The following is a 24,952-nucleotide window of genomic DNA, read 5'->3' as shown; positions in this document are numbered from 1 at the left end:
TACCCAGGAGTGGGAGTCCATCTGAGTTAATGTGTGACTTAATCTACTGACAATCTCACCCAGTTGGGGCCCCGCTTGGGGAGAGCCCTCACTTTAGAAAGAACATTCACTTGAGGGCAAAGGGACTGGGAGGAGGCAGGGCAACGGTGGAGGCAGGGCAAGGACAATACGACCAGACTTGGGGGAACTAAATGCCACCCAAGTTCTTCCCACCCCTGCCTTGTCCCACATCTGTGAAAGCCTCCAGCCTCCCCCATGCTCCTTGTAAACAAACTCACAAGCCTCCTTCTTTCCAAAGTTCTTTTAATACAGCACAGAAAGGCTATATTTTCATAGGCAAGCCGTATATAGAGTCTTCAGGAATAAGGCACACAACGGAATGCCACCCCGAGGCCGGCCCTTCAGGGAAGTCAGGAGCCTTCTCCATGCACCCTCCAGGCAGGGCTCACGGGTTCTGTTTGTCTTCTTAGCTGAATGCACACACATGAACAGATACAAACATGAACAGGGTCACCTATTGGGGGTGCAGGGGTTGGTACAGAGAAGTTGGCCATGAGAGCAAACGATGATCCTCATTGCCACCTCCCAGAAGCTGCGACACCCCCTACATCACTGTTAGTTGTTGCACTGGCTACAATGTAGTGAGGTTGGATTAGACTTTTGTTTAGAGTAGATTCAAGTCCATTAGATGCTAAAAGGCAGGTGTAAGGGCTCAGGTGAACAGATCCAAATTCAAAGAGTATGGAGCTGGGACTCAGGGCTCGGGCAGGCGAGGAGGAAGCCTGCCTCCTGTTTTCTTGTACCTGGTTGGGTCTCACTGGCAAGGCCAATGGGCTAGCAGACCAAAGGACTCTTTCATCCGATGTGTCCTTTTCCCTTGCCCATTTCCTGCTCTCCCCTAAAAAAATTAATAAAACCATAATAACAAGATAATGACACAAAGGTGCAGGAGAAAAGATTACAATACCATCTGCCAACCTCAGAGCAAGAGGCGCAAAGGATCTCTGTTCCCTTTTTACCATGTTGTCCATTGGTAACTCCCCTTAACAAAGCAATATTTTCAAAATACACAAAGGTATAAATACAGGACAAGAGCATATTAATAAGTCTAAACACTTGAATAATATACTGGCTGCTTAATACTGATATTTTCATCCAAGGAAAACAAAATAGAAAAAAAAACAACATAGCTCAAAGGATTACAAAGTTTTTTTCCTCGTTAGAATTATGTACCAACTTCATATAATAATTCTATGTAGATAATATTTCCTTCTTAATGTAGTTCAGTTGCCTACTTTTTACAGACCAAAGCATAGAAAAAAATAACAAGGAAAAGGAAAAGTTCTCACTATATATTCTCTTACAGATCAGCCAGACTTGCAAAACTCCATCTAGAAATCCACTCAATATGGATTGTCCTCTCAAAAGCACTGGCATTTTTAAAAAATGCCTCTTCTTGTTGTTTTCAATTTCAACAATATCAAGCAATCCTATTTTTCTTTTCTCTAAAAAAAAACCCCTCAAATATATACAAACAAAAGTTACTATGAAGAATTTGGGGGGGGAGAGGCTACTAAGTTCAGTGTCCCAAGAAAAACTGGTAACCGTGCAGGAATTTTTAACATCTATGAATTTTTTCCCAAAATACACACATAGCATTTTTTTTAAAAAAAAGAATTCTGTGTCAAGTATAACTCAAAATAAATACAAATTCACAAGTAGAGCTATTGAATACTTCATATGGGGTAAACACCATTCTCTCGCAACTAGATCGCTAGATCTACTGACTGCAAGCGATTGTCCCTTTTGAATGTAGTAAAACCACACACTTTCTGTCTCCTGGGCTCCCAGGCCCTCTGAGCATTAAGTCTCCCAGCACCCAGCCTAGATAGTGGTATCTTTTGCTTGCCTCAAAAAGATCACAAGTTCAGCCAAATTATTGCAAGGCAAGACTAGAGAGGAGCTGCCTGAGTCAAGGGGGCCTGGATGTGCACAGACTCAGTACAGTGACCAAAATGGTCACCTGTCCCACCTTCTGCCTACCCCCACTTCCTCTGTTGCTGGGCTCTTTGAATCTTCGCCCTAGCTCATCCATGCCTAACGTGTCCTCATTTGGGACACAGCACAATGCCCACTGCTGTAAACACTCTCTTTAGGGGCCCAGTGGGATGACTGACAGAAACAGCCCTTTCCTACGCGACAGGAAGCTTGGCATGGGGCAGCAAGGCTGGAGAGTCTTTGGTGCTGGGTGCTCACAGTCTGCAGCCCAGCATGCCACTCCCAGGCAGCAGGGTGGCAGCTAGTGCCCTGGACTGCCACTGATATACCTTTGTTAAGTGTTCAGAGGGTATGTTCTCCCAAAATCTATCCTGCAGCTATCTGGCTGCAGACACACCTGCCCGTCTCTTCCACTCACTCCCTGGACCCTAGGTTAACACTTCACTGTGACTCCTCAGTCATACAAAGCATCTTCATTTGAAAACAAAGGGCAACTGGGCACCATGTGTAAACACTGAATTTCAGGCCTATTTCATGGTCTGACTTTTTTTTTTCTTCTTCTCCATAATGGCATTAGTGTTGGGGCAAAGTCAAGCTACTCAGTCGTGGCAGCTGGTGAAGAGGAGAAAGACAAGAGAAATGTGGCTTGTCACAGGGAGAGGGGGCGCCGCTGACCCTGGCCAGGACAGCGGTCCTCCCGGGCCATGTGACATGCCAGGAGGTTTCTCTGCCTTCCTGGAAAAGCAGGGAATCACTATCCCCTGTTTCCAAAGGAGAGATTCTGTGGCTCATTTTAGACTTGCCCAGTGTGAGGGGCTGAGGAGACCTGGGAAGGGGATCATCTTCCATCTTCTCAGGGGATTGGAACATCAGACAAGGATGGCTGCAGGAGAGGACCCGGCATCACTCAGCCTAAGTGGCTACCAGGAGCAGAGGTTTAGAAGGCAGTACACCTGGTTGGCTAGGGGCATCCCATCTCCCCAGTGATGCTCTGTGTTCCGGAGGCAACCATCTTTCTTCTAGAACACCAAAGTTCACTGGGGCCTCTGGTGGCACTTTCTCGCTTAATGGGTGGGGAAACTGAGGCTGGAGATGAGATGCCCTTGTCCCAGGTGGCATAAAGTAGCTCCAGAATGCCAAGACCTGCATCCTCCATGCTGAAGCAGGCTTGCAGCTTTTGTGGAGTGCACCCCTGACATGGATGGAAGGCTAAGGATGAGAAGAGAGCAGCCGATAGAACCCAAGCCTACGGGACAGTCTGGGGGAGGTCATGGGAGGTGATGCCTGATATCCCTAGGATGTTTAATGTCCCCCTGCCTGCCAGTTCCATTGGCAGGGGAGGCTGTATTTAGCTACCATTCAGTGACGTCAGGGGTGGTCAGATTTGGGACTCACTGTGGGCCCAACAGACAACCACTCCTCAGCAGCTGCTAGAAGTAGTAACTGCCCTCTGTGACTACAGATTAGGAATGAAACAGGAATTCCCCAGAGTGGCTTTTCATAGGAGGCAAGCTGCAAGGTTCTGGGTAGGATAGGACCTGGCTGGTCTTGGAGGAAGACTTCCCACAGGCCTCAGGATTCACAGTTCACTGGTGTACTTGTGGCAGATACAAAGCCACTCAGTCCCAAAGACACTCGGGAAGAGAGCCTGTGAGAATACCAAGACTTCTGCTGGCCTCCGTCCCTCTACAGAGTCCAGGCCTATGCTGAAGAGTCCCTGAACCTCCTGTCTCTGCACCCTGTCGAGAGCAAGTCAGCCACACAGTTAGCACATGAGACGAGGACATGAGCCTCCTCTGCGTAACCCCACAGGCCTGTGAGGTCTCCTCAGGTATAGGGACATTCAGCCCCTTGGGCAGCACAGGGAGGTGGTAGCTGAGGGGTTCTGCAGTGGCAGCCAAGGTCACTGCACACGACGACAGTAGTAGCCCAGGACCTTGCACTTTTCACAGAGGTGCTGCGGGTGCTCCTTGCTCTGGTCAGACACATCCAGGCCATCAGGCTTCTCCAGGGGTCTCTGCAAAGAGAAGAAGGAACAGGCCAAGGGGAGGAGGGAGAGGACCGGCAGTTACGGAGGAAGCTCAGCCAACGCTTTGGTACCCCACCTTCTGCCCATTTGCAGACACGTGTTCAGGAGGCTGAGGTAAAATTTCTGGGCTGACTAGAGTCAAGGCAGGGGTCTTAGACCTGGAACCATGGGCAGATAAGTTGCTTGATCTGCAGTCCTCTCTTGGCAACTGTCCCCTGAATGAAGTTCAGAGAGCTCCCAAATCCAGCCCAACCAATGCAGGACTGGGATGCAAAGACGTCTGCTGGATGAAGAAACTGAGTCTCAGGTGAAGGAAACCCCACCTCACATCTGTCCCCTTGTCACTCCAGTGGCCTTGGGACTCAAATGATTATCCTGGACATGGGTACAACACTTCAGCCCAAGGGGCAACAGCTCTTAGTTCCAGAAAGCCAGTCTGGGGCCTGGGGCCAACCCAAGCCTAGCACCTATCCCAGTGTCTGCCCATTTATTGAGTGACTATTAAACAGAGCCTCTTTCTTTTCTTTTCTTTCTTTCTTTCTTTCTTTCTTTCTTTCTTTCTTTCTTTCTTTCTTTCTTCCTCCTCCTCCTCCTCCTCCTCCTCCTCCTCCTCCTCCTCCTCCTCCTCCTCCTCCTCCTCCTCCTCCTCCTCCTCCTTCTTCTCTCTCTCTCTCTCTCTCTCTTCTTTTCTTTTCTATTTTCTTTCGAGACAGGGTTTCTCTGTGAAACAGTCCTAGCTATCCTGGAACTCATCCTGTAGAGCAGGCTGACTGTGAACTCACAGAGATCCTCCTGCCTCTGCCTCCTGAGTGCTGGGTTAAAGGCGCGCCCAGCTGCCTCACTGTTTTCTAATGGGGAAACTGAGAGACAGGAGGCAACTTGCCAGGCCTGTTGCACCACTTGCGCACCTCCTGCCGTCTGTAAAGCAGGCTGTTACAGTGCTTATTTGCAAAGTTTGGAAGGACCCCGAGAGAGGCTAGCTGTTGGTAACCTGCATTAGGCACACACACAATTACCTTTCTTAAAATTACATGTATTTACTTGTGTATGTGTTAAGTGTGTGTGTGTGTTCACACGTGTGCATGTGTGCCACAGCCTGAGTGTGGGGGTCAGAGGACAACTTGTAGAAGTCAGTCTTCTTCTTCCACCATGTGGATCCTAGGGACTGAACTCAGGTCCTCACACTTGGTGGCAAGACCCTTTCCCCTGAGGCATCTCACCAGCCCTTAGGTTTTTGGACTTTAGACAGTTTTGGGTTTCCCTGCCTGCTCTCCCTCCTTACCCTTCCCACAAGAGTCAGTAGAGACCTGTAATCATTGCAGAGATCACGAAGAGCAGCTCCAGAGTGCACAGCATGTCAGATGGCAACACCCCCAGAATGACACCTTTCTGCAGAAGGATTCTCTGCACGGACTTGGGGGGCTCAGGGGAAGCTGGTCAGGGCCAGCTGGGAGCCAGCTGGCAAAAAGAGGGGAGCAGAAACTATAGACTGACATGGGTCTTGAGGCAAAGACCCTTGGGTCCCAGTGGCATACCCAGCAGGGTAGACTGTCCTCAGCAGTAGCAGGCTGTTTTCCCCTTATGGCCCGGGACTTGACCCAAGCTGACACACAAAGCAGTTGGGCAAATGGAATGGATGGTTCTGTAAGCTGAGGGCTTAAGCTGTAGGTGGACAGGATTCTACTTTTTAGCTGCCCCGGAAGTGGGTGTCTATAAACTCAGCCTTTTAAAGCTTTAGCTACAAAGGAAAGAACTGGAAGGAAGAGAGCCAGGCCTTGGAACTAAGGGCCTTCCAGAGGACTGGCCTCACCTATTCTATCCCAGCAGGGGAAAAGAGAAAGAGTTTGATTTTCCTGCAGGTCCCAGATGGGAGGAGCTCCGCCTCCAAACACTGGCTATGTGGCCTTGGCCTGGCCACCTGACCATCCTCGGACCCCATCTCATTCCCTCTGTAAAGGGGGTGCCTTTTTCAGGGAGTTGTTCTCCGCAAACCTAGCGAAGGCAAAGACTAGCTAGAGGAATGGTCCTTCAAGGTGCTGGTTTATTTTGTTTATTTTTAATATTAATGGGAGGGGGCAGTGACATAGGGTCAATCCGAGTAGGAGGAGGGTGATCGCCCTGCCTTTCCAGATGTCCCAGAGAATGGGAGCCAGCACTAACCTCTCTCTTTATGAGTTTGCATGCCCCCAGGGACAGGAAACTGAGTCTCTGCTGGCTGAGCACAGCCCCAGGTCATTGTATGCTCTGTCTGAAGGACTCCATCTTGAGCTGGAATCTGGATCTTTATGCGTTCATCTTGGAGGTCCCAGGCACCCAAGGCCTCCTGTGCTCTTTGCTCGGCTCCCAAAGAAAGGCTTGGTTATGGGAGCCCTGACCTACCTCACACCAAACCCAAGCTGATGTTTAGCCATTTTCCACTGCTGCCCACACTCCACTACCCACAGCCTCCACGAACCAGTCTTCTAGTAGGGCAAAGAGGGACAGGAGTGAACCAGCCTCTAATGCCTTGACTCCTGCTGGTTTGGGCTTTGTGTGGTCAGGCCCTGTAACTCAGGCTGCCTCAAGGGCACAGCTTCCATGGGAGTGGTGGCTTACCACAGATGAGGAAACCTTAAGCTATTTAAAAGTCTTGTCCAGAGGCCTCCAGAGAGGAGATGATGAATGTCAAGCCCCACACTGTTGGGAATGCTGCCTGTCCCCATCCCGGGACTAGCTCTAGATCTCATGTGCTCTTCTAGCCTGCTCCAGATCCCTGTCTGTCTTCAAAGTAGCATCTTCCTATGAGGCGGCTCCCACCCCCGTGGTCCTGGCCCCTGAGAACTCACTAGTGCCTGCCCTGCTCTGCCCACCCCGCTGGGCACTGCTTTCCTGGGTGTTATCCCAGGGGTTGACAGAGCTCCAGCGCTTCCAGGGATGAGGGCTGAGTCAATGAGGAGAGCGGAGAGGCTTGAAGGGCATTCTGGGGAAACAGCTCCTCTGCAGTGTGTCCTCGGCTCATGGTACCACAAGTCAAGCTGCTTTGAACAGCACTTCTGCCATACCTTGACTGAGAGCTGCCACCTCAGCTTGTCTTCCTGCAGCCTGCGCTAGAGGTTAGTGACAGGTGCTGTTTTTGTTTAGTGTGTGTGTGTGTGTGTGTGTGAGAGAGAGGGGGGGGGTTCTATAACCACAGAGTTCCACAAAGACTTCCTAATATCTGTGTGACCGTCAGCAAATCATTTCATCTCTGCTTGTGTCTCCTCCATACAATGTATCTGACAGAGAGTGTGTCCGATGGGGCTGTAGTGGAGAGCAGTTAGAATGGCACCTGGCCCACGGGAAACCACAACTGATGTCGTACACGATCAGTAATATTTTGAAGGGGCAGGATCATGGGTTGAATCCTTGGGAAATGCTCTTGCCTGACCCTCCTGGCCAGCTCTAGTTCCTTTGAACTGCTCTTCTCCTTGGCCTTGGTGTTCAGCCTACAGCTGCAGGCTGCCAGTAGGGAGCTTGGGGGAGCTGTCAGGATGACTCCCCTCTGTGGAAGGAAACACCCAGCAGCTGGGACTGATCTGGGAGGCCCCTGCCCCCAGCAGGGAAGCAAAGCCCATTAGCATTTCTTCTCTTCTGGGGGAGCTGGGTTGTCTCGGGGAGACACAGTCCGAGCTTAACAGGAAACAGATGTAGTGGGGGCAGGGGCTCTCAGAGGAACGAGGTGGCCCAGGTCAGCCCTGGGGGAGGGGCTAGAGCCCTTCTCCATCCCCTGGCTCTACTGCCTCCTACAGTACAACAAGGAGGCAGTATTCCCAAAGCCCAAACCACAGAAGCAAGAGAGCCCAGGAGCCCAGAACTTCATCTGGAATGGATGTAAATGGTACAAATCCTTTGTGCGTCAGGCTCCCCAATGCACACAGTAGGTGCTCAACAAACTCTGGCTGGATGATGGTGATTGGGAAAAATGGAGTCTCAAGCTCTTGAAAGATTCTTTCCTCTATGTAGAGCCAGACTAACAGGTCAGCAGGCTACACCCAGGTCATGCTGGTAGGATGTGGGGCGGAGGAAGGCAGAGAAAGCCATCAATGACCAAGGGATAGCCTGGCAAGACGGGACCAGTAGCCTGCCCTGCCAGACTCTAGGGCACACAGGAACACTGCAGGGTGTCTGGTTCCCCTGGCCCTGAGAGTGTGAGTTGACCTCTGCCTGGGTCACAAGATCTTATGTGAGTCCCTCAGATCTGCAACCCTCCGATCTCCGACACTGGACACCTTGTAGAAATTGGGCTGTCCTACTCCCTGGCCTAGTCAGCCTACCCTTTCTGCCTACCCCACCCGGAGAACACCCTGCCAGCCCTCCCCCAAGCCCCACCCACTGCAGGCTGCCCACTCCTAGCTCGGCCCTCGCCCAGAGGCCCTGCATACCCACCTGCTTGTGCGGGTACACGTTAATGTGGCACTTGATGCACTCCTGCCCCATGTTGGCCCAGGAGTTCCCGCTCATCCATTTCCTCTTGCACTTGGGACACTTGTATTCGCCAAAGCAGCGCTTCTTGCCTTGGTATGGGGTCAGCCCCTCGCCTTTGGGACGTGCCTGGAGGACAGGAAGTAAATACAGTAAGTGGGGCCTTGGCCTTCAGCGTTCATAGTCTGAGTCTTGTCCTATAAGCTCGCCCTTCTGCCACCAATCTAGAAAGTAAGATGGTCGCCTCCAGACCACACCTGCAAATCCTAGGGGTCGGAGCTCCCCATTTATGCCACGACAGAGACAGTGAGGTGCAGGCTTCTCAGGAGTTACATTTTCATCTCAGATGTTGCAGGGGCAGCAGGATGGGCACAGGTGCTTTGTCCCAGCAGGGATGTGACCACATAAGGACAGAAACTAGTGTCTGATGGAAGGGAATCGCCTCCGCTGCCCCCTGCGCCAACTGTGCGCTTCCCTACATGGAGCCAGTCCTTTTCTTGGCTGGCTTTGAACTCAGATCTCCTGTCTCAGCTTCCAGTGTTTGTAAAAGATGGAAAAACACCCTCTTTTTCAGTCTCTGGGGTCATCAGTATATTTGTCTAGGCCCCTGTCAATCACCAGACAGACACAGATGACACGCATGCCTCTTGTTTTTTTCCCTTTTGAAATATAAGGTCTCATGTATCACAGTCTGGCTTTAACTTACAACATAGACAAAGATGATCTCGAACTTCTAATCCTCCAGCCCTGCTTCCCAGGGCTGGGGTTACAGATCTGTACCACCATACCTGCTTTATGGCATGCTGGGAATCGAATCCAGGTCTGTGTGCATGTCGGGCAAGCACTATACCACCTGGCCTACATCTCCAACCCAATTAATCCTGCTGTTTCCTTCATGCCTGTCCCAGTAGCGACTGTCTTCTGCGTGGCGGCAGAATTCATGAGAGCCCATCATGTGCTTCCATGGGCACTCGGTACATGTGTCAACTTCCACAGCTTTGACGAGTAGATTTCCAGAAGTGAGACTTCCGGGGCATAGGGTATGTGCACTATGTTTAGTGGTAGTGTCTATTGCTGCTGCCTCTGCTCACACAAGCCTTCGCCAGCATCGCACCCCAGATCCCCAGGAGCAGGGTTCTAGCTAAAGCTCCCATTCGCTTGCAGCTGCACCTACCACATGCTTGCTTTTCCCAGCTGCAGTTGTCTGTGCTCACCCATCTGAAAGGATTCGACCGTCCCAGAAATAAGCGCCATGTGAGCTCTATACTGTGCCCAGTTCTGAGGAACAAGATGAGCGCACTCTCCATGTGACTGGGACAGCAATGTCCCATCGGCCCGTGTGTCCACGCTATCTATGCTACCTGCCCATTAGCTATTCAGTAACTGGCTGTTCCCAGATGAACTGCAGGATCTACAGTGCTTGTGTTCAAGTGGCCCTCACTGTGCACAGTAATTGCCCTGGATCACAGGAGTAGGGGAGCAGACAACTCATATAACAAGGAGAGGCCGTAACGTGCTTCCATCGCCCCAAAAGGGGAAACCAGACAATATCATAAAGAAAAGGGGAAAAAAGTCTGAGGTTGCTAAAAACCTTCGGTGAGAACAATTACTCTGTTGGGAAACCGAGGGAAGAAATTTTGATCTTAGAACTTCAATGCCTAGTTACAACCCAGAGCAGACAGCCACTGAGGGTCTTGAAATGCACCTTTCTATCTTAGGGGAAGCCGTAGCATCACTAATCTAATAGGTACAAAAGCTTCTCACATCTTTCATAATGAGGAAGACACATTTTTGCATGCATTTAAAAATGGTTTGTTTATATTTCATGGACTGTTTCTCTGTGGGGGGATTAACTTTAAAAGTGTGTGTGTGTATATATGTATGTTTGTGTGTGTATGTGTGTGTATGTATATGTGTATGTATTTGTATGTATGTTTGTGTATATGGGTGTATGTGTATATGTATGTGTGTGTATGTTTGTATGTATGTTTGTGTGTGTATGTGTGTTTGTGTGTGTATATGTTTGTATGTTTGTGTGTGTATGTGTGTGTATGTCTGTTTGTGTGCCTGCACAGTCAGAAGAGGACATCAGATCCCCTGAGCTGGAGTTACGGGAAAGCTGTCCTCTGGTGCTCTGAAACAGCAGCAATGCTCTACCACTGACCATCTTTTCAACCCTAACCTGATGGAGGAAGGTCATTGGTTAATTATGATAAAGAAACTGCTTGGCCTCATAGGTTAAAACATAGGTGGGAGGAGTAAACAGAACAGAATGCTGGGAGGAAGAGGAAGTGAGCTCAGACTCGACAGCTCTGCTCTCTGGAGCAGAGACGCCATGCTCCCCTCTCCTGGGTGGACGCGGGGATAGCTCTGCTCTCTGAGGCACACGCGATGAAGCTCCGACCCAGGGTGGACGTAGGCTAGAATCTCCCTGGTAAGCCACCTCGTGGGCTACACAGATAATTAGAAATGGGCTAGTCCAGGTGCGAGAATTAGCCTAGAAGAGGCTAGATAGAAATGGGCCAAGCAGTGTTTAAAAGAATACAGTTTGTGTGTTGTTATTTCGGAGCATAAGCTAGCCAGGCGGCCAGGGTGCTGGGGACGCAGCCCCGCCACTCCTATTATTACACTAACCTCTTTCTTGTTGATTTGCAGCAAGAAAATTGGTTTGTGTTTTATATGTGAAAGAAGCTAGAGCTCTCCTGCACAGCTTGATAACTGTATTGAAATATGATCCAAAGAACGAGCATCTCACTCATTGAAAATGGTCAGTTCAACGGTTCTTAGTATATTCAGAGCTGTAGAGTCGTGGGCATAACCTAACTTTAGGACATATTTGTCACCCTCCCAAAGTCACTCTGTACTCACTAATACTCCCTGTGCTACTCGCTGGTTCCTATGATCCGCCTCTGTAGATTTCCCCAGCTTATATTCTTCCTTTTGTTCGGCTTCTTGCTGAAGCATGTGTCCACACTTTACCCTCTTGCTGCCAAATAATAACCATTGTATGCCAATGGCAAGGGTGCACTGAGCTGCTTTTCAGTTGGGGTTGTCATGAGTAAAGCTGCTGTGAGCCTACATGCACTTATAAAGGCTGTTTTTTGTTTGTTTGGTTGGTTTTTCGAGGAAGAGGTTTGTTTGTTTTTTTTAAGGATTATTTATTTATTTATTATGTATACAATATTCTGTCTGCGTGTATGCCTATAAGTCAGAAGAGGGCACCAGACCTCATTACAGATGGTTGTGAGCCACCATGTGGTTGCCGGGAATTGAACTCAGGACCTTTGGAAGAGCAGGCAATGCTCTTAACCGCTGAGCCATCTCTCCAGCCCCTTGGTTGGTTTTTCGAGACAGGGTTTCTCTGTGTAGTTTTGGAGTCTGTCCTGGAACAAACTCTTGTAGACTTGGCTGGCCTCAAACTCAGAGAGATCTGCCTGCCTCTGTCTCTCAAATGCTGGGATTAAAGGTGTGTACCACCACGGCCAGCTCAAAGGATGTGTTTTAAAAGTTAGTTACCATAGGATTTTAAACTGGGAGACTACCCATAGCTACAGACCCACATTAGCCGTGGAATCTCTCTAGCTGAGGCTGACCATTAAAGTCAGCATTCACTCTCTCCACATAACTTTCTTGTGGGCTTTGAGTTTGGGAGCGGCTTGAACCAGGCTCTATATGTCATCATTAAGCATGGTACCCTGCCTGGCAGTGACAGGATTGTCTGGCAATGTGCTAGAGAGAGAATCCAGAGCCCCACCTTAGATTCAGCAAATCAGGACCTAAGTTGGCGTGTGTTGGGGTTGGGGTGTGGAGGCTAGAGGTCAAACAAGAAGGACTTCTTCCATTGTATTTCTTTCTTTCTTTCTTTCTTTCTTTCTTTCTTTCTTTCTTTCTTGTCAGTTCCTCACTAACCTGGAGCTGACCGACTTGGCATGGCTGGCTATCCAGAAAGATCTAGAAGTCCTACTGTCTCCATTTTCCCAGAGCTGGGTTACTGACAGGTGCCACCACATGCAGCTCTTTCTGTGAGTACTGGAGCTTAAACTGGGTCCTCTTGCTTATATGGCAAGCACTTTACCCACTGAGCCATTTCCCCATCCAAGAACCTGCATTGTGATAGAAACTCCCGAGAACTCCTCCTCCATCAGGTTCAGGAAGCTTGGGCTATGGGATGATCATTGCCATGGTAACCCTGAGTGACTGGCCACTTAGGAAACAGGGTATAGAGGTCAGGTGCAGACTCTGATCCAAATCCTAGTTCTGTGATCTTGAACAAGGTTAGAGGAAGTAACTCTATCCGAGAGTGTTTGGGGCCAGTGAGAAGGCTCAGTGGGTAAAGGCACTTGCTGCCAACTCTGATGACCTGAGTTCAATCCTTGAGACCCACATGGTGGAGAGAACCAATTCCCATAAGCTGTTCTTTGACCTCCACATCCATGCCATGGCACACATGCATGCACACAGATATAAATAATTAATATCTGCAAAAAAACTTTAAAAAGAATATTCTGAACATTAGGTGAGATGATACAGGTAAACCCTATGAACAGGAGGATTATTGGCACTACTATTATTTACTAATCCAAAGTTGTATCAGTATGTACAGATAATAGTGTATCAGATAATAATTCACATTAATTTTGTGCATTTATTGCTGCTGTTTTCCAGATATCCATATCACTAGGTGATGTCTGACTAGAGTTCCAGGAAAAAATAATAAAAAGGGAGAGATGTACTGAGTGTGAAGATCAAAACTTGGAAAAGCAAGCCCATCACAGTCCTGACTTTTGGGTCCCCTGCTTGATGTCACTGGACTTGCTAGGAATGGCGATGTCTCGGGAGCGGGTTTAATGAGGACTGGGGAGGCCTGAGAGAGGGCAGCGCTGTGAGAGATGCACCCCACACAGTCATGACCTGCTCTACTCACTTGGGACAAGAGAGTGCCTCTGAGGCTGAGCTCTTTGAGTATCCAGTTTGCAGCTTTTCTGAGTCCTTTGAAGTCAGTCTCTCCACTGCCATCCAGCACCCAGTACCCTGGCTCTGAGCAGCCTGTGTCTATAGCCTCCTTGGTTTTGTTATCCCGACATAAGAAGTCATACGCACGTACTCTCCTGCCTCCGTTTCCAAAGGTGTATGCGTATGCTGAAGGGGGGTGATGGGGCTGGGCAGAAGGCTCCATAGGTAAAACGCTTACTGTGCCACCATGTAGACCCGAGTTTGACTCTGAGAACCCATGTAAATTCGCTCAGGGTAGTAATATATGCTTGTAATTCCAGGTATGGTGATAACAGGCAGAGCCCTAGAAGCTCTGGTACTTCTGCCTACTTGGTGAAGTTCCGGTCCATTTAAAGACCTGCTTCAACAGACAGGTGGATGCCACCTGGGTTGTCTGTTGACTTTCACATACATATGCATACCACACACGCGTGCACACAGTCACACACATGAGTGTAAGCACACACACATACACACAAATAGGTGGGTGTCTTGTCACAGAGATTTTGCTTAGCTGATGGGCAGATTTAGGGCCTGTCCCCGGTAGGCTGGCTCTGGAATCTGGTTCTGCAGACCTCTTCTTGCTCAGAGCCTTCAAAACCTGGGCCTTGCCTACCGTACCTACAGCAAAGGACAGAATAGGAGGGGTCATTCATCCTAGCACATTTGGAGCAAAATATGGGTCCTGGTCAGAATTAGAAATAAACTGTGAATTGATGTTCCGGGGTGTCTGGCTCAGAATTCCCGGTGATGGGAGTCCACATGTGTAATGTGGTATAGATTGTGACCGAAGGGAAAAACAAGCAGTTGGACGAGAAGTGAACGGGGAGCAGGGCCACAGCTCAGAATTAGAACATGGCCCTTTTGGAGTTGTCTGCCACATACCCAGGGTTGGGGTGCCTGGCCTCCTATAGGCCCAGATGCCCCAGCTTGCCAGTGCCACGCTGACAGGCCAGACTGACGGTCAGCTCCTTGACAGACACCTCATCTCACAGGACAAGCTCAGATCCTGGACTCCAAGGTCAGGTTCCTAAGTCATAACCTCTCTGCCTGTTGCTACCTGGGACCCTCAACAAGTATCTCTGCTTGTTTACACATCTGGACACCAGATGCTCATCAAAGGCCTGAGCTGCACACCTGCTACCCTCGCAGGTGCTTTAGCTCAGTCCAGGCACACATGGCACTCTCTCGGCGCACTGGTGTTTGGGGCATGGCTCTTCCCTTGCAGAGAGAGCAACCAAGGTACTTCAGATGACGCAGAGGGAGGGGCTGAGGCCCAGGCAAAATCGGAAAGAGACTATTTTAGAAACGAGAGGACAGTGTGGCAGTGGCGTAGTTTGCCGTCTTAAGGTGCGTGCATCAGAGGACGAGGGAACCTAAGAAGAAAGGGTGTTCGGTGTCTTCACCTAATGGATTATTCTCCCAGCCGGACCCTCAACAAGTCCAAAGAAGGCTGCAGAAGCTTGGATGTGTGCCGGCAGAAGACAAGGAAGGCGGGAAGAGACCAGGTGCTTACGGTACACTCCCTGTGTCCTGAGCTTTGTGCTCAGGGTTCAAGACCTGTCAGGTCGCCTTTCCACTCACCATGGAAGGCTGCAGGACAGCTGGTGAAACTAAGGATTGGGGGTTGGGAGCAGGGTGCAGAGCATACATGAGGGGCTGAAAGTGAGTTTCAGCAAGCTCTTCCGCCTGCCACAGCTCTACCAAGAAAACCCCTCAACAGAGATTTCATGAGAAAATTCTTTGGGCCTCCTGGTGGAAGTGGCATACAGGACAAATTTAGGTAATAGCAGAGGGAAGGGACACAGGCCAGCAGGCAGGCAGCTTCAAGGAGCCACTTCCTGGAAGGCTCTGTCCTGACATTGTTTATACTGACCAGTGGGGGAGGGCCCAGAGCCCAGAGAGAAGACGATTAACAGACACCTTCCCCTGTCTCCTCCCTGCTGAGGCCTGGACTCTTCTCATAAATGTCAACAGACAGCTCCGCAGGGGTAACCACTCAGTCAAACGGGCTGCCAGGCCTCAGCAGGCTTCCTGACCCAGGCTAAGTACCTCATCTACCCTGCCCCTACCAGGAGCGCAGGCATGGCTCAGTGGGTCCCAGAAGCTACTCCTGGTAGTACAGACAGGTCCTCGAGGTACCATAGAAACCACCAGATTTGATAGAGGACTCTCAAGGCATCCAGGACAGAGCTGGGGATGGAAGGGTTTTCAGACCTTCCTACGGCTGGTATAGTAACAGGAAGGCAATCTGAGAGTGGAAGGAGTAAGTTGGGAAGGAGAAAGCAAAGCTGGACGGGAGGGGTGGGAGAGGAGGGGGAGGGGCTTCCACCCCTGAATAGTTTCAGAATGGAGTTTGTATTGATTTTCCATCAGCTCATAAGATCTCTTGAGGTCGGCAGGGAGGTAGTGAGTCCCCTGTCACTAAGGCGATGTAAGCAGAGGCTGGGTAAACAACCATCAGGAAACTTGTGGAAGGGATCTTTGCCCTGCTCAGGAAGTTGAGCCTTGCAATTCTGAGAGGACTTCCAGCTTTATAGTCTTTTGAATCCTGAGAACTAGTGGAGGCCGCTGAAGTGGGTGCGAAGAGAAAGCCTCTCTCGGTCGCTCCTGGAGCAGGAGTTGGGCAGGCATCTCCTGCTCCATTTCTACTGCTCATCCTGGCCAGAACTTGTCAGACTCTTTTTAAAAAGGCCTTACAATGCCCTTAAGGAAATGATCAGCGATACACGGACCAAAAGCATTTGCAAAAATCTTCCTGCCACATTATTTAGGGTAACAAAAATCTAGAAATGGGACAATCCTCAGCAGGTCCCAGATGCTCCCAGTGGGTGTATGACAACAGAGAGCCCTTGAGGCAGTTATGACGACCATCCCAGAGATGGCTTGGTGCAGCCTGGAGACCCTGGAGCCCACAGGGTAGAAGGAGAGAACTGATTACTGAAAGTTGTCCTCTGACCTCCATACACATGCCATGGCACATCCACGCACGCACGCACGCACACACACACACACAAATATAATGTTTGAAGTTACAATGAGTTTTGTTAGACATTTGGAAAAATGCTCGAGAGAAAGGAGGGATGAGAGATGGAATACTGTATAAAGGAAAAGCATATGAAAAACAGCTCAAGGGAATAGGTTAGAATGTTTCAAAATGTGCCTGTAGGGGATGGGTCTGTGGATGGGTTTATTTCTGCTCAGACTCTGTCCTAATGAAGGCTTGTTCCTCGTGAGCAAGCCTGATTAAAAGGAAAGCAGTAACGACTCACTTCCCGACTGCAGTCCCCTCCTGCCCACCAGGGGGCGCTTGGGGTTTTGCCCAGGGAGTGGAAACCCTTTGAAACCAAAAGGCAGTTTCCACTAGTGTAGCTGCAGGTATGGACAGTGGAGATGGCACTGGGCAGCTCTGGGTGCTGGTTCTATTGGACCATGATCTGCTCCACGAAGCTACTTCATCCAGAAAGGCTGTCATCCTTGCCCAAGACTCCATGGCTCCCCTATCTTAAGAAGCCAGAAGTATTCACTTGTCGCAGCCCCAGCGGGTCACCTTGCCCTGATGTCTGGATTCCCTGCAGAGTGAATCACTCTTTGAGTGAAGCTTGGTTCCCTCACAGCCCCTTCTTTGCAGAGATGTCAGTCATAATAGCCATGCTGATGGCAGGAGGGAGCAGCGGGGTTAGGATGCCTATTCTGACTTCAGGCTGGATTCTTGTCTAAATAAAGGGCTCTCTAGCTGAGGCCCTCGCCTCCTCCAGCTGCTGAGAGGGACGTAGCCTTTCCTCGTGTGTCTTTGTAGCTCCCAAACCACTGTGAGCCAGATGTGATAAATCCAGGGCTCCGGATGGGAACAGTGTCTGAGGACACATTGACCAAGTGCCTGTCTAGCTGTCTGCCACGACACACTTTCTGTACTTCCTTGAAATGCGCCAGAATGGCACAAAGAACCCATCATATCAGGATGGTGAGGAACAGGAAGAGGCTACCACTGTCACAGGTCTCTCTGGGCCTCAGTTTCCCTGTTTCCAGAATGGAGAGTGTAAGTAGCCTCTGAGCAGCGGCACCCGCCTCCCAGGAGGTCCGTCACGTCACTCTGTGTGCTTGGCAGCCCCTTGAGCACCTTTCTCATGAAGCCCTGGGTTGGCCCCACGCAACCAGCTGAGAAAGAAGCTCTGGCCAGAGCCATAGGGCCGGGGAAAGGAAATGAAGACCAGATGGGCTTCCAGCTGGCCCCATCCTGCCCTGTCTGTGTGCTCTTATGCAACTTGGCGGCTGAGGTGAAACCAGTACCAGGTCTCAGGAGCTGACACAGGCTTCCCATGGTCAACCTGGAGAGACATGAGCCGACCATGGACTCACCCAGCTGGTATCCTGTGAGGTTTGATGTCTCTCCCAGGAGGAGAACCAGAACTTCTCTGAGTAAACAAGCTTTGGAAAGCAAATGTGAAGTTAGGCCCTGGCTCTACCAGGCCCTTCTGAGAGCCCATTTTCTATGTCGGATAATTGTGTGTGTGTGTGTGTGTGTGTGTGTGTGTGTGTGTGTGTGTGTGTGGTGGCTCCAGAAGAGCTGGGGACCCTGACTTTCAGTGATCATTATTATCTGCCAGTAATTCCTAACTTGCCCCTCCATAGCCCCTTCCTGTAGCCAGAGAGCAAACAGATACGAGGGACAGCCCAGGCGTCTGCACAGGGCCCCACTGCCGTGACACCAAGCCCTGAACCCTGCTCACTGACTCCAGCATGACACTTTCCCCCCAGTGCCTGGCCTTTCCCTGAAATGGCTGTGAGAAAACAAGAGGACAATCCTGTTCTGAGTAACACAAACCCTCTGACCTGTGACCTTAGACTGACATATCAACATTCATTCACTCCACTAACATCTATCGTACACCCACTCTGACCAAGCTTTGTGGAAAATTCCAGGAACATGGAAACAGACAGGGAATGCCCTGCCTTCACAGAGCTCATTGTCGGGGACCTTCTAAAGAGGCCCCTTTCTGGGGTCATGGCCCACTCCTGGCCCCAGCCCCCAAGGTGAAGCCCAAGTAAGATTCATCTCTGTGGGACCAGTTGAACCTATGTCTGCAGGCAGAGGTCACCCTGGCTTCCCAGGTGACAATCTCTGATGCAATAGCTCCCTCAAAATCAGCATTTGACCCTGGTGGCAGAGAAAGAAATGGAGGCTTAGGGCAGGGTAAAGAATCATCCAGCTTCACAGGGCCTGGATTTTCCTTCCTCTGTGCCGCAGGAACCCTCCAGCTCTTGTCCCCCGACTCATATGTCTGCACAGCAGTCCACTCCGGGCAGCTGCAGGCTTCCCGGAGCTCTAGAGGAAACAGCCTGTGGAGGGGACAGGTGGACTGGGCACATGTAACCTGCAGGATGCTGGGACAGAGGCCACTGAGAGAGAAGCCAGCCTGGCTTCCTCTGAGCCTCAAGGGCCTCCTTGTCTGAGTTCAACGTCTGTCCATGTCCCCTTGCCAGCCCCCTCCCTTTTCTGGGTTCCTGCCACAGCCCCACATGGGCCCAGAAGGCCCAGCCCCCGGGGCACCCCTCCCATCCCACAAAAATGCCATCCCTAGCCCACAACACTAGGGTCTGTAAGAGTCCAGGGAACAATGGAAGCTTTCACAGCGACAGGAAAAGGCCTCAGGAAAACCCTGGGGAGGGGGCTGGGAGTGAGATAGTGAGGAGAAGACAGAGAGGAGGGGGGAGACACAAGAGAAGCCTGGGAGAAAAGGACATGCCTCTGCCCGGTGACAAGGAAGGGCGGGACAATGGGTGACATCAAGAAGGGAAGAGGATACATGTTGGAAATGCTGAGGCTCAAGAGAGACCACAGGACCCCAAGAGCTCCCCAGGACCCGGTGGGCATCCCAAATGCCTTCAGGCTGTGTCATGTACCATAGAAGCAGAACTCTCTCTCCAAATCCTCATGCAGGGGGAGTAATCTTGAGCGAAACTCTCTGGAAAGCCAGGACTTCTAACCATGTGCACAGCCACTCCCTGGCTATCTGTTTCCTGCCTCTGGCTTCCTTCCACTGACCGCAGGGATGGGATTGGGGCTGAGGGCAGGGAGGGGAAGAGGGGCCTGTGCAGAGGGGCAGAATCACAGGCATTGCAAAAGACTCAAGCTCCTCCCCGTGACTTCAGACTTAGGCCATAGTAGTGCAGAGAGGGGTGGATGGGAGATTTGCAGCTACCCTGTAGTTGGCTGGTGACGGTAGGCCACTCCCAGTAAGAGTCTAAATCCCTGTGTCCTTGTACCTCTAGCAGGTTCTTTGTCCCAATGATTCCCTTCTTTCTTGCTGCAGTTATAACTCCAGCTCAGCTAGGCAGCCCCCAACTCTTGGTGGCCACTTCAACTTTGAAGTGCCCCATATGACAGGATAGAACCGATGTGCAGAAGACAATTAGCCCCCTTCCCATTTAGCCTTAGCTTTCATTAACTCTTCCTGTTAAACTTATATTTAAAATTTAAAAACAAAATCAACATTTTGCCAGGTTGGTGCCCTAGAGTGCTAATGCTTTTCCACTATCCTTCAAGGGAAAAGCTCAAAGCCACCCCTTCCAATCTCCCTGGGGCTAACTGGCCTTCAAGTACCCTCACTCTATTATGCCATGTTAGTGGCTAGCTGAGAACCTTCTATAGAAGGCTGGACTCTGGGTCATGTCCTTCTCTAAACCAAACTCTACCATGCCAAACTCTAGAGTTTATCTCAAATTTAAAGACATTTTGCAAACTTTCCTGGCTCACCGTAGTGTGCATGCATGTGTGCATCCATCTGTGCAAGGGCTAGAGAGGCCCTCGGCATGAGGTAACAAGCAGGTATAAAGGGCACAGCTCTCTCAGACAGGAGACCTGGACAGAGGTTAGGCCAGCCCTGGGCAAGGCACTGCCCACTCCTAAGATGTCTCTTTGACACCTCTCTTCTATGCTCCTCTTGAGGTCTTCCCTGGAAGGCCTGCTTGCATGTGGCCAGGAGGAACATGTCCATCTGACTGGAGGGAGGCTCTGCCCAGTCTTGGGGGCACACAAGTATCTGTGTAAGAGGTGAAAAGGCTACAGGCTACAGTGAGATTCTGGGTATGAGGGCTACAGACAGCTGTGGGAGGAGGGGACAATGAGATCAGCTCAAAATAGCAATGGGGGAAGGGTGTGGAGGTGGCCAAGTGCCAAAAAAGAGATCTGTTCCACCCTGGATGGGGAACGCTGAAGTCAGCTGTTTGGGGAAGCTCTGACTGCGGCTGCCTGGCTTGCCTTTCCATCCTCAGTTCTAGGCTCCCATCAATCATTTCTTCACCTGGATAGCTGGCAGAAGCAAGCTTTTGCCTCACGCCTGTGAGCGGTGGCCTTCTGGGCCTACAGGAGACCTGAGAGCCACAGGCAACTGATGTTACTGAGCCTAGCAGAGGCCAGTCATACACCAGATTTGTAGTTTCACAGTGACGGTTTCCAGCTATGGAAACAAAAGCCCAGAGAGGCCGTCATCTGTCTAAGGTCACTAAGGAAAGGACAGGAGGGCCTTATACTCTGGATCTCTGACTATTGTCTGACTCCACCACTGGGGTGTGAGGTAACTTGTGCCGTTGCAAATAGACAGAGTAGGAGTTAAGAAGTCCCTGTAGCCAGCTCTGGCATCCGCAGCTCTTCCCATGATTCCCGGGTATCAGGGTATCATTTCTCTGGTGTTAAAAATGAGAGAAGCGGGTATGAGGTGTCACATGGGTAACATATCTCACTTCTTCGGGAGAGGTGATGAGCTTCTCTCCAGTCTACTGTCCAGGAGGCCAGGGCAAGAAGCAAGGTTGACAATCCCCACCTGCACCTGCTTCTGTATCTGAGGGCTGGACCATGGCTGCAGAACTGACCCCTTCTCCTTGTCCCCCAGGGCAAAGTGCTTGCTGCAGGTAGCTCTGCAGGCCAAAGGATGGAGCCCTCCACAGATGGTCAGCTTCCTGACGCCAGCTTCTCCCCAGCAGCTGGTCCATAACTCCCATAGACGGGGAATGCAAGGCACAAAGAGGGTGGCAGGTCATCCAAGGTCACACAGCCAAGAGGTAGCAGAGCTGGGATCCAAACCCACACTGGACTTATCGTGTGTTTCTTGCAGTCTCATTTTCCCGCTAGTCTCCTTGCCCTTGTCTGTGAGCAACCTCATCCATTCCACAAGAATCCAGAGAAGGAAGGAGAGGAACCCATCACAGAGGTCAGGGCTGGTGGGCAACTCTGGTCTTCTTAGACTCAGCATCCCCCTCAGTCCCATAACCTGGCATGTTGTGTCTCCTGGTGACATCTAAAGGAAGCTGCACTTTCATCTAGAAACTTCCCTGACTGCCTTGGTCGAGAGGCATCTTATGGAGGCCCCCATGCAGCCCCAGGACTCGCTGTAGGCTGCTGAGTCATAGGGGTATACACACTCTCGCACACAGCTCCTTTGCATGTTTGCAGGTTTACATGCATAGGCCTGCTCTCATGCAGTGCTTCACCCAGAAGACCTGTGACTTCAGAGTTAGCATCCCCTCGGGGCTGGGTGCTGGCTGTCACTCCGAACCAGCATGGCCACCCTGCCACGCTCTGAGGTAAGTGTTTTAACCCCTTTTCCTAATCTGAAGCCAAGCCTCTTTTCTTCCACAGGGCTTTGAAATAAACTCTGTCTTCCTGACCCCAGGAGCCCTAGCTCAGAATCTGGAGGATGGATGCGCTGTTCTATTCATGCCCAAGCTGCACTGAAGCATCATGGTGACAGTACAGGCCCCACCCCTGAAGTCCCTGAATCTTCATCTCCAACTCTCCTTTGGGTCTGCTGCTAGTCTGTGGTCCCACTTTGAGGAGGGTCCAGAGCACGGTGAGGGGAAGTCGGAGCTTTGAATTCTGTCCTTTTGCTGCCCTAAGTGCCCATTCAATAGCCCAGGAAATAAGCCTCGGGAAGGCAAGCCACCTTCTCAAGTCACACAGGAAGTTAAGAGTGAGAGCCAGAAATGGAGTCTGGGATCCTCTGCCCAGAAGCTGGGCAGGTTGCAGGTTTGAAGGTGACAGCCTGGGGCTAGATGGATGGTCCAGACTGGCAGGGGTGGTGAGTGGGGGAGGGAGGACTAGCTCCCTGGCCAAGCCCCAAACCTGTGAGTCTATAGCATCTGGAAACAATCATAGGCACAATAATTGTAGTGCAGACCTGGCTGCCAGGTCCTGCCGCAGTCCATTCAGAAAGCAGAGGAATGGGGCAGCCACACCTCTTGCCCCCACCTCCCCACCAGTGTTTGCCTTGGCATCAGCATATGTGGCTCCCGGTAGGCTCAGTTGTTGCGAGCAGTCAGCCTGAGCTACAGACATGGAGCCTGATGGCCAGAGTGGGTGCTCCAGAGCCCGGACAGAAGTCAGGCGGCCCCAGCTCAACTCCTTACCCTGCCTGCCACATCTGTGGCTTACAACTTAGCTTCCTGGGGCCTCAGTTTCTCTGTAGAGTCTATCAAAGCTGGCCTGGCTGCTTCCTATGTAGTAGCATGTGTCTGACTACCAATTACCAGTTGTCTTCTGTAAGTAGTGACCACACAGGCACCTGGAAAGAGCTACGCTATAGTCACACAACGACTGGGCGTGTTCTTCCCTGCTTACTTTACAACACTGCACTCACACTCTCAACCAGAATGTGCAGGGATGCCCGAGAGATGGGGCCCTGGAATCGGACACCCTCACCCCTGTGAACTTACAGCCACGAGACGAGGGCTCTGGCTCTGAGCAGAAGCCACACTGCGGGGTATTTTGAGACAACTCAACCCTCCCCAAAATCTGAAATTTTATGATTTGGTCTGATCATGTCCATGTTCCTAACCTCCTTCCTGATCCCAACACGCTCACCACCACACTCTGTGGTCCATGGCTCAGTTTCCCCATCTGTCAGCAAGTGCGGGGGTGGGGGCTTGAAGTCAGGAAGGTCAATGCTGCACCTGGGTGCTTACCCCAAAGTGTTTTCCACCAGGGATTTGCCTAGTATTTACATCTACCCCTGAATGTAAAAGGCAAGTGTGGCAGTATGCCAACAAAGATCCTTCTGGAATAAATGTCCCACCTATAGATAGCACTCAGGCTTGAGCAACAGATGGGTTGGGGGCCGTGGGTAGCCCTGGCCATGGTCTCCCTCTTCCTCCTCCTGGCCTGTCACTCAGGCCAACCAGCTCCGCTGATGGCTCCGGAGTATTGCGTCGTGAAAGCATGACCCCAGCTGCAGCCATGGAGAGTCACGATTCTTCCTCCTGGAAGCCCTCTTATCCAGCTCTCAGGGTACACACCCCTTCCCCATGCCCCCCTCCAGGCCTTGCACCTGTGCCTGTCTGCAGGCAGTGTGGCCAGGATCCTGTACTTCTCCCTCTTTGGGGACAGCATGGGTCTGGCACAAAGCAGGCGGCGTCAGTGCAAAGTGGCCACTGGCTTCTACCATCCCCTAAACTGAGAAGCCAGGGGAGAGGGCTGGGGGTGGGGTAGCACAGAAGGGGGTGGTAGTGGCCTGGTAACTTCCTGGACAATCATGCTGGCCGATGTTCCTAGTTCTCAGTGTGGCTATTGTCCCTGCTGGCCCAGAGAGCTGGCTCAATAGGGCCTCTGTCCCTTCCCAAGCAGGCCATCCTGGCTTGGTGGCATCCCACCAGGCAGCTGGGAGGCGAGACCCAACACTTCCTGTCCCCACTGCACATGTTGGGGTGTTGGGGGAAGGGGGTTCTCAGACAAGCACCCATCTGTGTTCCCTAGAGTAGAACTGCCCAGCTTGAGACAGAGGCAGCGAGAGAAGGGACAGTGGTGCCGGGGACATTCTTAAGTGTGGGTCTCAGCTTCTCTCAGGCAGCCTGAGCGCCCTCTGAGCTGGAGCCATCAGGTTTAGGACCTCCTGGCATGCATGTTTGTCCTTAGGGCCTTTCGCTCTTTCCTCTGCCAAGAATGACCACGCCCCACGTCACCAAACGTTTTCTCCCTGATTCATTTGTCTCCACTCAAGTCGCCACATCCCCAGAGAGGTGATCCCTGACAACCCTGTTGTTTGAACATAACTTATATCTTGGTGTCCCTGACTATTTCTTTGCTGTCACCCCACAGGAATGTGGACTGCTCTTTCCTTGTCTTCCCTGTTCACAGTGGTCCATGCCAGACACACAGTAGGAGCTTCATAAATACACAATGAATGAACACTTGAGCTCCGACTTGCCTATCAAAGGACATGCTGAGGAAGAGCAGGAGCCTGTGTTTGGGGTGGTGAGAAAGTGTCAGGGGAGCCAGAGAAAGTCACAGTGAAAAAGGTTCACTGCGGTTGCAGCAGAGCTGGGTGGCAGGAAACATGAGGATGAAAGCCTTGGAGGGCAAAGGCTAAGCTTCAGGGGCCCCGGAACTCCAACACAAGGCTAGGTTTTAGCCCAGGAGCTAGGGGAAGCCACCGTGGGTTTCAGATGGGTACGGACAGGTCTCTGTGGCCACGTGAGGCAGACAGATGCTGGCAGGCAGAG

At 51.1% G+C, this 24,952-nt stretch overlaps 1 protein-coding gene across 1 annotated transcript in view; it reads right to left on the bottom strand.

Annotated features, from left to right (window-relative positions):
- Nucleotides 1-286: 286 nt before the first annotated feature.
- Zcchc24 (zinc finger CCHC-type containing 24) overlaps nt 287-24,952 on the bottom strand; it is a 53,117-nt gene continuing 28,451 nt past the window's right edge. The window contains exons 3-4 of the mRNA XM_075988807.1: nt 8,432-8,596; nt 287-4,015 (exon numbers count right to left, since the gene is read on the bottom strand). Of these exons, the coding sequence (XP_075844922.1) occupies nt 3,902-4,015; nt 8,432-8,596 (279 nt within the window). The 3' untranslated portion in view covers nt 287-3,901. The remainder of the gene's footprint in view (nt 4,016-8,431; nt 8,597-24,952) is intronic.

This window comes from Microtus pennsylvanicus, chromosome 10, assembly GCF_037038515.1.
Source record: "Microtus pennsylvanicus isolate mMicPen1 chromosome 10, mMicPen1.hap1, whole genome shotgun sequence".
NCBI classification, from domain to species: Eukaryota; Metazoa; Chordata; class Mammalia; order Rodentia; family Cricetidae; genus Microtus; species Microtus pennsylvanicus.
Note: the sequence above shows the minus strand (reverse complement) of the source record. Positions and strands in the feature narration are given on the sequence as shown.